Source organism: Hoplias malabaricus, chromosome Y, assembly GCF_029633855.1.
Source record: "Hoplias malabaricus isolate fHopMal1 chromosome Y, fHopMal1.hap1, whole genome shotgun sequence".
Lineage (NCBI taxonomy): Eukaryota > Metazoa > Chordata > Actinopteri > Characiformes > Erythrinidae > Hoplias > Hoplias malabaricus.
The window spans coordinates 75,460,271-75,476,550 of record NC_089820.1 but is presented as its reverse complement, the minus strand read 5'-3'; the positions used below and the strand labels follow the sequence as shown (position 1 = coordinate 75,476,550).

General features: G+C 40.6%; 1 protein-coding gene across 1 annotated transcript in view; it reads right to left on the bottom strand.

Moving 5' to 3' along the window:
- LOC136678528 (adiponectin-like) overlaps positions 1–15,831 on the bottom strand; it is a 47,404-nt gene extending 31,573 nt beyond the window's left edge. The window contains 1 exon segment of the mRNA XM_066656574.1: positions 15,713–15,831. Within this exon segment, the coding sequence (XP_066512671.1) occupies positions 15,713–15,831 (119 nt within the window).
- Between the last annotated feature and the right edge of the window lie 449 nt (positions 15,832–16,280).

Here is a 16,280-nt window from a genome sequence, read left to right as displayed (position 1 = left end):
GAGAAATTTAACATCAGACGTGCTGTGGGCTGAAGCATTATCACGCCTCACCTCGGCTAATAACAGCAATCCATCTTCATATTCCAGACACAGATTCGCACACGTGGATCTAACAACGTGAAAAAGGCTGACCACGGGCCTTATCTCTTTCCTGCTTGGCTTGCTAAAGAAGATTACAGAACAAAGATACCCTCAGAGTCAAATCGATGATTTTAACTGACCAGCCCACTCCTCGCTTTGGGTTGTAATTGGATTTGAATACCTGAGTCAATGAACGATTGTTGTTCCAACAGAATGGTTTCCAAGCTGCTTCTGTTCATTGTAGCATCTATTGTCTGGGAAGAAAATGTTCCTGGTGTTCTCCACGGTCCAGTGAGCATCCACCTGCACCAACCTGATCAGACCTGTTGTTACAAAGGCATCGGATTTTGCTGGATTTCCTACAAATGCTAATGTAAGAATGTGAAGGATATCTTTCCATTTAAATCTGTGAGACATTTCCAGTTCCACTCCCTCTGAATGAAATGCAATATGCAGCCATCACTACATCTGTTGGAAACATACCAACTTGCCTCTCACAGAGAGTCACAATGGATCTGTACAATGTCTAACAATGTCTATGGGTATACAGGTGAAATTCCATGGCCTACCCCAGTATGAAAGGTCACCTCATATGGGAGACCGGTGGTATCCTTGGGTAAGACTCCTAACATTGCGTTAGCTTCTGGGACAAAGCTAAAGCTAATTATCCATGGATAAAAGCAGTAACACAAAAGCCTTTAAGATTACAACCCACCCTCAGCTCCTTCTTTATCACTTTCTGTAATGCAATGAATGCTGTGAATTCCCGGAATTCCAGAGATGGAGTTCCTATCACATGGAAACAGGACAGTGCCCAGGGAACAGATGGCCCACTTTATCTTCATTGATCCATAAATCCCCCCGATGCTGATGCTCCATTTAAACAGTGGGGGTATGTGCTGAGATTCTTTTTTTTTTTTTTTTCTCGTCCAATGTCCAACGCTTGTTTCTGAGCAAACATTACTCCTACGGAGGAGATGGACCTGCTCAAGGTCTAGAAGCCCTTGCCAGACCCTGCCACGTCCATCTTACTCTGCTTCACATTAGCAGCCAATGATAACGACATTAGTCCAGTCACGAGCGGACAGCAGGTCAGGGTTTCATTTCTCAAGACCAGCAGGAGTTGTACCACAGTCAATAGTGGTGTCATTCATTGCATTACTAGGCTGAAATGACTCAAATCAGACACAAATCTGATTTTGTTTCCTTAATGTGACACTGATCAGATTTTTTCTAGAGCTGTGTGGACATGTCAAATCAGATTTCTTCAAATCAAATTTGAGTCACTTTCATATGTGGTCCTACATCAGATACGTATCTAGTTTTGTGGGCAAGTGACATGAAAGTGAATGGGAAGATTGGATTTCACATGTCTTTTTGCCTGTATGCAGCACTGGCAGCACAGCAAATCACCAGCTTGGGCTGCGTCCCAAATAGCACCATATTCCCTACATAGTGCAATCCACAGGTTATAAAACTAGAACTACACCAAAATAGGGCACCAGTTTAATTGGAATATGTGAAGCTTATAATTTAATATACTATGCACTGTGTGTGTGTGCAGAAATCGTTATTTTATGACCTACACTGTGCACTATGTATGGTGGAGGAAGATTCGTTTGATCCCTTGGTGGAACGGCAGAAACAAACTGTGTTTTTTGTCTTCTTCTAATCACATACATTCATTCATTATCTGTAAGCGCTTATCCAGTTCAGGGTTGCGGTGGGTCCAGAGCCTACCTGGAATCATTGGGCGCAAGGCAGGAATACACCCTGGAGGGGGCGCCAGTCCTTCACAGGGTAACACAGACACGCACACACACATTCACGGATACTTTTGAGTTTCCAATTCACCTACCAACTTGTGTTTTTGGACTGTGGGAGGAAACCGGAGCACCCGGAGGAAACCCACACAGACACATGGAGAACACACCAACTCCTCACAGACAGTCACCCGTAGCGGGAATAGAACCCACAACCTCCAGGCCCTGGAGCTATGTGACTGCGACACTACCTGCTGCGCCACCGTGCCTAATCACATACAGTCAACAAGCTTTTCAGTCTCCTTCAGAGTAAAATGTGATGCACACAACCTACAAAATTATATGCAGGTAGTCTTCTCAAAAATAAAATGTTTTTGTTGTTTCATTTTGGAGATGATGTGCATTAACATATTAATGTTCAAATGCTGGCTGTTTCAGTGACAGATTTGTTCACATTACGAACAGAGAGCAGCAACTTATTTGTGAATGAGAACTCCAAAAACAGAAGTGTACACTTCTCAACCACCTCTGTGTTTCTACAAAACATTCACTGTCCATTTTCACCGCTCCACTGGCCATACAGAAGCATGTGTAACTGTAGTAGTTCTACAATTTCACATTGTAGCCAATCTGTTGCTCTGCACACTTTGTCAACCTCCTTCACTGTGTTTTTCAGTAATCAAACCAACACGAAGCCTGATTTGGAGTTGTGTGATTGTATATTGAAGATGGAAGAGGTCTTCCTCGCCATGCTTTATGCTCCAACATCTGCCTAAACCAGGGGTGAACAATCTTATCCGCAAAGGGCCGGAGTGGCTGCTGGTTTTTGTTCCAACCAGGCAGGAGGTCACCTGATCAGCTGTTTTACTGAGACCAACTAATTAAAGGAGTGAAATCAGGGGTGCTCTGGCTTAATGGACTAAAATCCAGCAGCCACAAGATTGTCCACCCCTGGACTAAACACACACTCAACAGTAGCGATGGCACAGTGAGCCAAGCTCCATGATCTCCGTGTGTTCATTAAAGCACACAGGAGTGTAATGTAGTGCTTAATTTACACATAAGGGTAAGCAGTGAACCTGGGCTGCCCCCCGACTTACTAATTAACACACCCTTCTGATATCACCATAACAAAGAGAGGGGAGGTTAGAGGCCCACCAAATGCAATTTACAAGGAGTATAGAAATGGAGTTTACCACATTGTTTTGAGAAAGAGAGATTGACAGAGGTTGGATGCAAAGCAGGCGGAATGTTAAGTGGATTTAATAACCTCCATCAGACTTTTACTTACGGGGAAATATCATGTGGCTTCACTTTCACATTTTTTCCCCATGCATTTTTAATGACTTTAATAATTTGCCATAACATAAAATGGAAAAACACCAACAATCCCAGAGTTTACCCTGGAGAGACAAGCTGGTGTGAAGACATGCAAAGCTTCCCTTAAACCATACAAAAGCCTGTGGCTCAACACAAAGCAACTGATGACTGTTCATTAATAACACATTTACACAAGTCTGAGCTGAAATATACACTCATTCTGCTTTTAGTAGTTGGAGGATATTTGCTGGCAGCTAGATATATCTGGATATTTTCCAGACTCTACTGTGTTATATTTTGTTATGGCTTCTAATGTTGTGCTAACAGATGTGCATACAACGTCTTGTCTTGTTTACTAAGGGTTTGTTTACACCTGGCTTTAACATGCACTTTTTGGTAATCGGATGACGTTCGGATTTCACTTTTGGGGGTGTAAACACCCTTGAGATGAGCTGGGCTCGAATAACAATCAGATAAATCGAGATGTCACTGTCGCGGCTGTTCTGAGAATGGTCCACCTCCCAAAGAATATCTTGACAACAGCTGTCAGAAACAGAACAATGATTACAATGCTATATTGTGCAGCAAAAGATATACACTTCATAGCACTAGTGAGCCCGTAAAATAAGTGTTTCTAATAAATTGGCCAGTGTATGTGTGGGGGACAGTGGGGGGCTGCTACAACAGGTTGGAGTTCATCTAAAATGGACATAAATGTCTCTGGTGAGTGCACATCCAAGTAAACACTCTTGATGTTTTACAGAGGGTTATCATCTGCCACCAGACCAGCTCCACAAAAGCCCCCTTCAAGCCGGCTGCACATTTGTAGACCCCTCCTAAATGATGTCGTCTTAAAAGCACTTCCCAATCTGGCCTCTGAGCCAATCACCAAACACTTCCATTTAGTCAACAAAGTCATTGATGCGTGCCCTGGGCCTGTGGTGGACTGTGGAGTTGACACTGTCGCTGACGAGAGAGACATGCCTCAGTGACCCGGGCCAGCCACTGGACCTCTGGGGCTACGGCAGTAATCATGTCCCCTTGACCGCCCTCAATTCACCAATCCCTGCCGTGAATTGATAAACAAAACTGACATTCATCTTCTCTGCTTTCTGCTCTTCTTTCCAGAACATGTCCTTACGATACAGACTAATCAGCCAAACTGCCCAAAAATAAGTGTCCCTCAGTGACATAAAACCCACTTTAATAAAACTATTGACCTTGTACTCCCACATGCTGGGTGGCCACTTGAATTATTTCAAAATATCAGCAACTGGCACAAACAAAAAAAAAATAAATAGATCTAGTGATTATAGCTCATATTCATACTTCCTAATGAATCAAATAGTCATCTCTAATTCCTCCATCACTGAGTCTTGATGCACATCTGTCAGATCAGCTGACAAGACATCTGTGCTAAGCAGCACTCTGGGCAGTGATAGGGGACAAGGGCACCATATTACAGACTCAGAGCTTGAGGCACTCTAGATATCCAGCCTTGGACAGCTGATGCATCAACTGGATCACACCTGCGAAACTTCAAATGATAAGGCCAAAGTTTAATGTAAATGTAAGCACCAAAAACTACTGGGATAATAGCACCCTCTTGTGGGGAATCTTCAGCCTGCTAAACATGAGTGAGTGAGTGAGTGAGTGAGTGAGTGAGTGATTAGATAGATAGATAGATAGATAGATAGATAGATAGATAGATAGATAGATAGAAAGAAAGAAAGAAAGCCAGATCACCGAGGTGCTTCACATCTAAAAAGCAATATTATCCACTAGTAGAATTAGACATTTTATACACATCAAGTCATACATGTGAAAACAAGATAAATCTGCTCATAAAATCTGTACAGCAATTTGATAATGAAAACCATTACCAAGGTATTGTAATTTTTTGCAAGATACTCCATCTAACCACAAATATACCAACATTTTTGGAGGGACTCTCAATAGACAGTAATGTCACAACTTTATCATCCGTCTTACATGTATAAAGATGTCTTTCCCACTAAATTATTTCAAGAGCTCAATACATTGATCATTGTTGCCTGAGACCTACACCTAATGTTTTTTCTTATAGCCATGCTGTTTATCTCACTTGCAGATTTACCCAGAGGACAAAATAATATTTGTGTTATGTTTAATTCCTCATCTAACTCATATTTAATCAAACTCAGTTGGTTTCAGCAAAGACTCGCCCCATTCCTCTTGAGGGACGCTCATTAAATCTGAGGTCGAAGGTAATATCAAATATAGTATTGGCATGTTGGATAGGACGAGCCAACGTGTCTCCCCCCACACCACTGCCCCCCAACAGCATATGACAGAAAGAATGAAAGCAATAAATCTTAAGATACAATAAATCCCAAGACAATATTGTCTTACGATATTAATGCCAAAGCTGCAACTGAGTCAATGACTGGATCAGTGCTGAACTCTTGTGCAATCTCAGTCCTCTTAAGGAATATTAAACCCCATAGACATGATCCATATCTGACTGGCTGTTGAGGCAGCTTTTGACACAATTTTGTGTTTGTAATAAATATGTACACCCAATATGAGCCAAATTCATTGTTGAAATTCAAACATGTGATCTGCAATCTGTCAAGTTATTAAATGTTGTTGCATAAAAATGCAAGAAATATCATGGATGCAATCCCTTTTTCTAAAATATTGGGACACAGCAGGTATAGCCAACACCCCCCATGGGCAGTTCAGCTGGGTCCTGTCAAATTGTGCAGAGATTAACATTTACATTTACATGTTCTTTGGCTGAAAAGACCAGGATGAGTTAAGGTTGGCTGGACACTGAAAACACAGTCTTTCTAAATTAGGACAACCTATTATGGGGCTCATATGTCCAGTGTTACTGGGCTGCCCACATTCATCTGATGAAGGCAGCCCACCTGGGTCCCACAAAATAGATAATTTTCCAACCCCAAACCCAAGCCCAGCTTGAACCCATGTGGGTGCTGGCTGAGTTGTTGATGTTACAATAAGGTACAGTTCACTCGCAGTACAAATATGGAAACTCAGCTGCAAACCACCTTGTGTTGAATTGTCTTTGTGATGTCACAATAAACAACTAAACTGGCGGTTGAGCCCTGTCTGTTTACACTGAAACCAAGACATTTTTTTCATAAATTATCAAAAAACTGTCGTTGTGGTGAAACCCTCAAGTGCCTGTCTTCAGTACTTTCAGTGAGGGAGAATAATAGTACAGTTTTAAATCACTTTTACTCTAAGAATTCTAAGCTGCATTGATTGCATACACACCCTTTCAGCTGCGCACCTTTATTTTGTCGTACTGTTTAAAGCAGTTCTGATTGGGAAGCTGGCAGACCTTCACCCTCTCACTGAGCATGTTTTGTACAAGACAGACCTCTTTTGCTCCTTTGAGGGTACATTTACATTGATTGCACCTTCAGCAAACAGGAATGTACCTTTATAGGACTTTTTTTTCCTGACAGAGAACAGAGCAAAGACACAGTAACAAAAGCAGTGTGTTTATCTCCAAGGTGATAAAAGAAGTCTTGTAAAAATGAATGGTGACTGCTTTTGGAACATAAAACCATACAAATGTCATATGAAGTGAAGCTCAGGGAAACAAAATACTACAATGTGTCTAGTCTGATTTATACCACATTGGCGGAGTCACTCCCAGGGTTATTTGGCATAATACATTCAGACTTGGGCATAAAATCTGTACACTTTTAATTTGCATCACCAGTATATTACAGAACTAGCTTGAAACTGGTTCTGCTCAATAACAAAATGGCCTCCACTCCATTATTGCACTGCAGTACCAAACAAATAACCCAGAAAAACAAGTCAACTCATAGTCAGTTGATGGATGGTTCAGCCCTCAAATGATCTGCCACTGGAGGACCATCCTAACATACCGAGTCTGTGGCATTGTCCATAACGCTGAGCAATCCCGGTGTACTGCTTAATCTGCAGCTCTTTAAGGACTCATCAATACTGTTTAAGTTCACTGCACTTTGGAGCAGCAAGCCTGGGCCGGTATCAGAGGAGCTTTGGTGGGAGACAAGAAGTCAGAGAGTAAAGGAAGCAGGAAAGTGGGGGTGCTCTGGGGCAGGTGACAGCAAAGATACAGGGGCAAGGAAATGCAACAACAGCAACTCAAATGAGAGGCGATAAAAGCAATGACTAGCCCGGCTGAGCGTATCATAAAGCATCAGCGGCCGGCCGAGGAATTCGCTTGGTACGCCCCCAGAGCTCAAATGGATGCTCACTCATTTTTCATTCTTGGAAAATGGGATGAGGCATTGAAAAGCGGGAGAGGGGGGGTAAGACCTTACCTTCTGATATTGCAAGCTAGGAGTCATTCTCTACGAGCAGAGCTACAGCTGCGAGTTTATTCTCCAAAGTCGTGGCTAGGTGCTGACGTCTCATTTATTATCGCAGCCACGTGTGCTGTGTTTATTCAGGCTCTGGCTGTCAGCACAGCTGTGGGCTGATGAAATCAGGCAGTCCAGGGCCAAAGAAAAAGATGAGCCACTATGCTTTGTGCAGTGTGAAGGGCAGACCTTTGCATAGGTTGAGATCACAGACACTGCAATTATGGGTCATTTGGGATGCACCTCACTTTGCTGTTTTGCTCCCCAAACAATACAGGCAGCATGACCTCAGCATCATTATATTCCACATTTGTACCTTACTGCCTTAGCTGGCTAAGGTCAGCTAGATCATTAGACCCAAATACAATTCTGAGTATATGTTACAACACATGGCAACCTGTTCCTTTTCAAATGGATACATTCTTATTTTTGCATTTCAGTGGTGTAGTTTTAAGTGTAGATAGGCAATTATTTTACCCTGTATTTTTTGTTTTGTTAAGCTCAATTGTATGCATGGTGGTGCCAATACACAGTGCTCTACAGATTGCATTTCAATACCTTTTTGATACAGAATAGAAGAGGGTAATGTTTAAATATGTTAATGTTTTGACCTCCTGAAATGACTACTAGTGTATGATTATATTCACTCAGCATTCTTAAGAAGCGATCTTGTGAACTTGAGACAATTAACTAATCTAACAATTAACTCTTTGTTTATACTGCTCAGTGTTTATACACTGCTCTTCGTTTGATTTGCTTTTGTGTCTATCAGAGGTGAATAAGACCCACTTCTGAGTTTCCATTGCTCTCAAGATATTTTCTTTATCTTCTGAGGGAGTTATTTTCTTGCCGCTTTCACCTTGGCAAGGACCACTTGGTGTTTGCAGATGGAATTATGCACTCTCAGAAAAAAAGGTACAGTAGAGGTACATTATTTGTCACTAAAGTTTCAAACAGAATAAATGTACCTTTAAAATCCAGTTGTGTTCCCTAAAGGTACATTACATTCTCTTCTCCTGAAAAAGAAGGGAATGTGTGTAAGATGTGTAGAGTCCTGCATGAAAAGGGGCATGTGAAATCAACACAAATTTAATATCTACAGTTATAACAGTATAAGGTACAATTACATTCTCCAACTAAAGGTACTGCATATGAGGACTTGAGGGTACAGTGCTGTTCTGACAGTGTATAAAGCTCCTTTTTTGGCCATGCTTGAGACAAAAGCACTCTATAAATAAAGCTGAATTGAAGAGACATGCAAAATCTTTGGTGGTAGTCTCTAAATATTACCAGCATTACCTGAAACACTCAATCCTCAAATCAATAGTGATATGTATGAGCGAGGTGATATATTTTTTTAACTGCCTTACCACTATACTCCAAAGTTTGAGGAAATTCTCCACAAACAGTTGATACCATCCGTGATTATGTATTGAAGTGATTGGAGTGATGATTGGCAGCTGAAGTCTGACTGCAAAGCAATATCTCTGAAGAAAAACTTCAGCCCTGATGTTTCTTTTCTTTCAGATCTGACGTTTGGCATATGGCATTTGGCAATTCTTTTGCCCTGTATTTTTTGTTTTGTTAAGCTCAATTGTATGCATGGTGGTGCCAGTACACAGTGCTCTACAGATTGCATTTCAATACCTTTTTGATACAGAATAGAAGAGGGTAATGTTTAAATATGTTAATGTTTTGACCTCCTGAAATGACTACTAGTGTGTGTATGATTATATTCACTCAGCATTCTTAAGAAGCAATCTTGTGAACTTGAGACAATTAACTAATCTAACAATTAACTCTTTGTTTATACTGCTCAGTGTTTATACACTGCTCTTTGTTTGATTTGCTTTGGTGTCTATCAGAGGTGAATAAGACCCCTTCTGAGTTTCCATTGCTCTCAAGATATTTTCTTTATCTTCTGAGGGAGTTATTTTCTTGGCACTTACACCTTGGCAAGGATCACTTGGTGTTTGCAGATGGAATTATACACTCTCAGAAAAAAAGGTACAGTAGAGGTACATTATTTGTCACTAAAGTTTCAAACAGAATAAATGTACCTTTAAAATCCAGTTGTGTTCCCTAAAGGTACATTACATTCTCTTCTCCTGAAAAAGAAGGGAATATGTGTAAGATGTGTAAAGTCCTGCATGAAATATTACCAGCCTTACCTGAAACACTCAATCCTCAAATCAATAGTGATATGTATGAGCGAGGTGATATATTTTTTTAACTGCCTTACCACTATAATCCAAAGTTTGAGGAAATTCTCCACAAACAGCTGATACTGTTCAAGTATTGAAGTGATTGGAGTGATGATTGGCAGCTGCAGTCTGACTGCAAAGCAATATCTCAGAAGAAAAACTTCAGCCCTGATGTTTCATTTCTTTCAGATGTGACGTTTGGCATATGTCTCTGCCGTGACCCTGTGAGTTAAAAGAGCCATCCAAGGCCTTGAAGAGGACACTTCTTATGATGACTACATAAACAGAGATGTGCACCATGGCTGGATAAAGTTACAGAAGTTCGCACAATACTTCATACTTCACTTCCTGATCTTACAGTGTGTTCTTGTGAAACTCTGGCTGCAGCTCTGAAATCTGTCTGAGGAACAGTGGGGTTTGCTTTCCCTTGAACCTACCTGTCCTTGAGTAGCACTCGCTTGGGCAACAATACATCAGCTGGCCTCTAAAGGAATGAATGAATCAGGTGCCGGTTAGCACTCTGCCAGTGCTTTGGAGATGCATGGCTTATTCCAGCATTTGAGGGATTAATCAGTGCACCAAAACAAACGTTTTCATCACAGCTCAGTGATTTTGTTGAGTTTTACAGGCCACTTAATAGATTTGATTCTTCAGAAGCAATTGGGCATTGTATCACCTTCCCCAGAATGCTCTCACCTGGAAGAAGCTTACAAGGGCTGCTCACTATCAACCGTTTACAGCAGTATTCAGTTCATACCAAACCAGAAAAACAAAAAACAAAGCTGAAACCTGAGAACAGTATTCTTGTGTCATCTTACTTTCTCTTGTACTTTCCACTAGAAGACAGTTACCTTTGTTGCACAGGAAGCCAAGATACTCCACTGTGTCTATTATGTGATCTGTAGGAGACTGGATGCATACTATCTTTAATCAGTATTCATCAGGCACCCTCCTCTTCATATCTGATCTTGTTTTGAAGGCTAACCTTTGCACACCTTAAATATTTAAAAGTTTATGTGCACGTTTAAACTTTTATTAGTTGCCGAGCTTGTCATGCCCAGGGAGAAGACAAAGAGAAGAAAAACAATAGCTGCTCAGAGGTAAGGGAGTCTGATAATGAAAACACATTCTGATAAACAAAGTGGAAAAAATGCTAGTGGACAGCACAGTATTGGATATGACACAGAGAGCAACAAACCCTTCGTAAGCAAAGACAAAAGCATGAGGCTCTTTCCTATGTAGCATTTTCCTGCATGGTTAGGAGGAGAGGGAAAGGTTTATTGTGCGCTCAGCTGCAAGAAGGAAGGCAGTCTAAACATATCCAGTGAATCTTGTACGGTGGTCTGACTCTAACCGGAAATCACAAATGTGTAGGGGTTATGAACTGTTATGATTTAATTTCAAATTAATTAAATAAAATCATTTTTCATTTGATTTCAGTAAAACAGAAGGTGAAACTTCAGTTTAGAGGGGCATTGTGAAACCTTTATAATTGTTTTATTAATATTCATCCATAACTGCCATAACTGTTTGGCTGCATGTTATTATTACAAAAAAAAATCTTCAAAAAATGTGCAAGATTTACTAAAGAGAGTGCTCCAGTTGTTGTGCCATATTCAGTCAAACATCTGTTTCCTGTTGGTAACTGTATTGCACTAATTTAGAAGCATTTTATTTCTAATTGTTTGGAACTTACAATTAAATTTAGGGTTTTGATTACGTTTAGGGCACAAAGCACAAAGCATCACAGTCTCTAACCTTTTGGAGCTTATTGTTTATGGTTTAAATTTAGCTGTAGGGTTAGGGTTGGGTTTATTTTTACATTGGCTTTTAGTGTTAGGTTTAGGGAAAGATTGATTTCTCACATCGTGTAATCAGAAACTCAAAAAACGTTCTGAGGTGTTCTAAGAAACTAAAAGTGAATATTCACAATTACGAATAGCACACTTCATACAGGACCAAACAGATTTAGCACACATTGTATGAATTCTGGGAATTATAGACTAATGTGTATGAAGCCACCTTGAGAGCAGGCTATTTATTAACCATTCATTAGGATGAATAAAACATTTTATAGGTCACTTTTCATGCATCGTGCACAGACAGTACTTTGGACATTTCAGATGTCTATTCTTATGTCTTATGATCCAGTCCTTCCTATAACAAATCTGTTCTGAAATAGCACAGCCTGTCACTGTGTGGTGTGTCGTGGTTAGCTGTGCGCATGTTCTTCCTGTGAGGTATTGTAGGATATTTTAATCTGAGTTTTATCCAAGAATTGGTACATATACTAGTAAAAGGAGCCACCCAGCTATTCGTAACATTTAAAAATATATATATATTTCTAGTTCTAGTTACAATCAAAGAAACAGTGCTGTAAATGTGTTGTGCGAGGATGTTGCATGAGAAAATCCTTCTGCTTCTAACCTGTTAGCATTTAAGATTGGCCTTAGGTAGAGGTTTAGTGTTAGGGTTATGGCTAAAGGCAGCTTATCATTGGGCCATTAGCTATCAGAAATTCACATGTAGATCATCAAGTGGGCACATTTTACAAATACTGGGAATGGGAATGGCCTTTTATTTAAAAATATACCAACTCATGTTGTGACCAGACTGTTTCGGCAAGGCGGTCTGTCTCTAGATGATCATATTAAGTGAACTTCAATTGTAGTGGGTTTTAGAGAAGGAAGCAATCTGATACTGAAAAAGAGGAATTGTACCATACCACCTCTAGCTGGCATGCCTCTTTAACTTATGTTCCATATCTCCTCTCAGTCTCTGCCCAGTGAGTGAAACTTCCACCAAAGTAGAAGCCTCAGGTTAAACAGAGTAAGCAGAGTGTTAGCTGTTAACAGTCAGATTTGTAAGGCTCAGAGTGTGCAGATGTGGAGACAACAGACACAGACGGCTACCCAGAATTGATGTTCCTGTTGTGGTGGGAGCAGCGAACCGCCGCCTCCCGAGACAAGGTCGTTCCAGACGATGCAGCTGTTTGCGCTGTATAACACACCACCCGATTAAACCCAGGAGTGTGTAAAATCTGCTTTCCATGGTGATCTGAGAAAACACTGTTGTGATTTAGCTCACAGTGGTTTAAGCTAAGAATGGGTACGGGAAACTGATCCCTGATCTTTGGGAACTGAAGCAGTCTTCCACAGCTAGACGCCTTGTTCCATGTCGCTTGGGAAATAGGGCAGTAGTGAAGTTATTTTGGCTTGAGCAGAATTAGTTCTGAACAACCAGCTTAGGCACTTACACAGTTTTACAGAAGTTAATATGCTGTAAAGTTCGAATTGAAAAGTTTTGCTACGTCTCTTGTAATGCATGTACTGCAAGCCACAAAAAATAGAAGGTGGCTGCAGTTATTGATTATTCACTTCCTCAGACAGATATTTATTGGTTCATATCAGAGAATAATATGTAGATTAACACCATATCGAGGCATGAAGGATATTTTACACTTAGCAACGCAGACGAATGGCACTGCATTTCCCAAAGTTTGCCAATACCCTTATCATTAGCCCTCGAGAGTCACTGATCATGTGATCAAACCTTGTGACTGGTTGAAGTCATCCAGGATTAATCCAGTGATCCAGGACTAATCATTAAACATCAGTGCTATTCCTCATCACTTTTCTTTGAGGCAAATGCCATTCAGTCCTCACAGAAAGGTTCCAGCAGTCTAAAGCCTTCCCCTAACTTCAGAAGAAATGTTGAATGTCCACAAAGTATATTTACCTCCCACAGCTAGTCCACAAAGTGAACTTCTGAAAACTTTGTTTTTCATCTTTGCTTTCTGAGGAGATTTTTTTCCAATCTGTAGATCAAAATCCACCTCTAGAGAAATAGTTTGAGGATCTATATGATGCAAACCAACAAAACCAATTGATACAAGGGGAGAAATAGGAGTCTGGAGCTTGAGATAAACCTATCTTTATGAGAAACCTACAGCTTGCAGAAATGTTTCTTCAGAACTTCAGGAAGTTTATTTTTTTTTTCATATTTAAATGATAACACAGTCACAACTCTCTAAACCCATCTGCTGTGTTCTACATCTGTCTCATTCCCAGGTGCTGATTTGAGCTGTTTTTCTGTGGCATGAGTTGTGGCCCCCATACGGCCGTTCTCCATCTCCTCCGGTCCAGCTCATTAGCATCTGAGTGCCTTGTCATGAAGAACCCAGGTGATGACATTAGATAAATGAGGCATAAGATTTTCTCGCAGTAAGAGACGGGGTGGGCGGTAATTGTGTTCCTGCATATGCTCAGACTCAGGTGAAAAACGAGAACAGCACTCTTTCTTTTATGTGAACTCACTAAATAAATGGAAATCTGTCGTGTAGCTGAACACAGCCGGAAATTACTCTGAATAATAAGTGGCAGCTGAAAGCTGGTGAACTGTTAGCGTGTTTAAAAACATAACGTACTCTCATACATACTATCAGAATAAAAAACATATCGATCAAGCACCAACACAAATACTGCTGTTGTAACTTCACTTCATCCACTCTTTTCCATTTTTACTGGTGAGTTCTTCAACACTGATGCTTACCATTCACAACTTACTGAGGAGATTATAAGCCCCTATTATTCTTGTTAAGAACTCAAATTCTTATCTAAATAACCAACTTTTCACATTGATTTATCAGTCTACTCAGGCTTTATCAGGATGTTTCTTTCTCTTGTTTGCCAACTGCAGGCCAAATATAGAGATTTTCTGATGGCCCACACTACGTGACAATCTGGCTGATTTTGAGGCCAATTTGCTGCTCTCTAAAACTGCGAAAAAAGTCTGATCGTAAACTATAATCTTCCCAGATGATCCTGTAGAGTGTGGAGTACGTAATCCAACGTTGATGCCTCTGATTGTGATTTTTACTTTTAAAATATGTTCAATATTTACGATTCAAATTAGTGTGGGGTGGATGGTGACTCTCTCTCAGGTGTGAAACAGGACATTACCATCAGGCCTAAAAGACCATAACACAATGAGAGCCAAGCTGGGTTTATGGTTCCACAACTATCCGCTGTGTTCGTTTATATGTAGTGAGAGAATCTCCTGCCTGTTCTTACAATGTAGCAGTCTGTTGGGAGTGAGTCAAATCTACAAATCTGTGGTGTTTGATTGAGGGTGGATCATGTAATGTGGGGACCAACGATCAAGAACAAAAATAAATAAATAAATAAATAAATAAATAAATAAATAAATAAATCAGTGAAAAATGTCAGAATTTTTTCATTCCTGTACTGTGGGCCAGACATGAAAGACCTTTGCCAAAATTTGTACGATGTTTTTGCACACATGAATATTGACTAATTTTGAATTGTTTCTCTGCTTCAAATCAACAATCCTGAGTTTGGGGATGTTGTACTGTATTATCTTCTTAGACTGAGGATGGACTGTGGTTAACTGGAAAACATTAATCATCACGGTTCACCGCCATATTTGATAAAACTAATCTAAATAAAAATAATCCTGATCTTACAGCAGAGTCTTACAAACAAACGTGACAAATGGGCAGTAAGACTGAACGGCCTTCACCCAGAACCTGAGAAACACACTTTTGAAATTGGAACAAATCGTTAAAATGTGAAACACTGAAGGATTGGATCCAAATATGACTGTGGAGAATCTTTAGGTGTATACCTTCAGACCGTTGAAAACTCCAGCGTATCAGCAATGAACCACCTTGAAGGCGAGATCCACTATTGTCTGGTGTCTGCACTGCTTGAGCATGAGGTTAATTCCAAGAGAAAGCACTGAAAAACAATTTCAGGGGAACGATTTTGTCACTTTAGCCACAGGACACTGTCCACTCACAGCAGTCTGGACTGAACTGAGAAGGCCACCTGGGCACTTCCTTTGCTTCAAGCTCAATGTGTGTCTTGACTAATTCCAAAGATAACCAACTTGAGAAAAAGAAAACATTGCCTGCTGGATAACATTGCGGGGTTAATATCTAAACAAACAGTGTTACCTGACTCCTTCTGTTTTGTTCAGGTTCTGGATGAACCCTTTGTGTTTCAGGTTTTGATAAATTGTCCTCGTCCCAGGCAATTTCTCATTTGTATTTGGGTGTCTGTGCTGAAGTGGCATCCTCCCAATGCACGGCTATCACTCAGAGAACTCTCTTTCTCCGAGTCTATTTATTGAGATGCTGTTCTTCCCTTTCCCTCAGCTCTGAAATCTCCTCTTTCCAGCACTGTACGAGACAAATGAAAGCCCATCTGAGACATATCAAGATAAACATAAAAGTAGTTCAAGGCTGACAAGAAAATAAGAGTCATCCATCAAGCCCTCTGCTACTTACATGACTTGTCAGACGAACACTGGAGTCCTAAATGCACAGTGTGGAATATGACTTGGTGAACCGCGGTGGCAGGATGAACAAGGAGCTTGGGAAAGCGAAAGGTACTTGCTTTGAAGAGAGCTGTTTGACAGGTCCACAGCACATGTGCCTCTGGTGTAAATGCACTTCAGAAAGCAGAAAGTGGTGAGAAAGGCAGGCGCCCAGTCTCAGGAATACTCCTCACATACACACCATA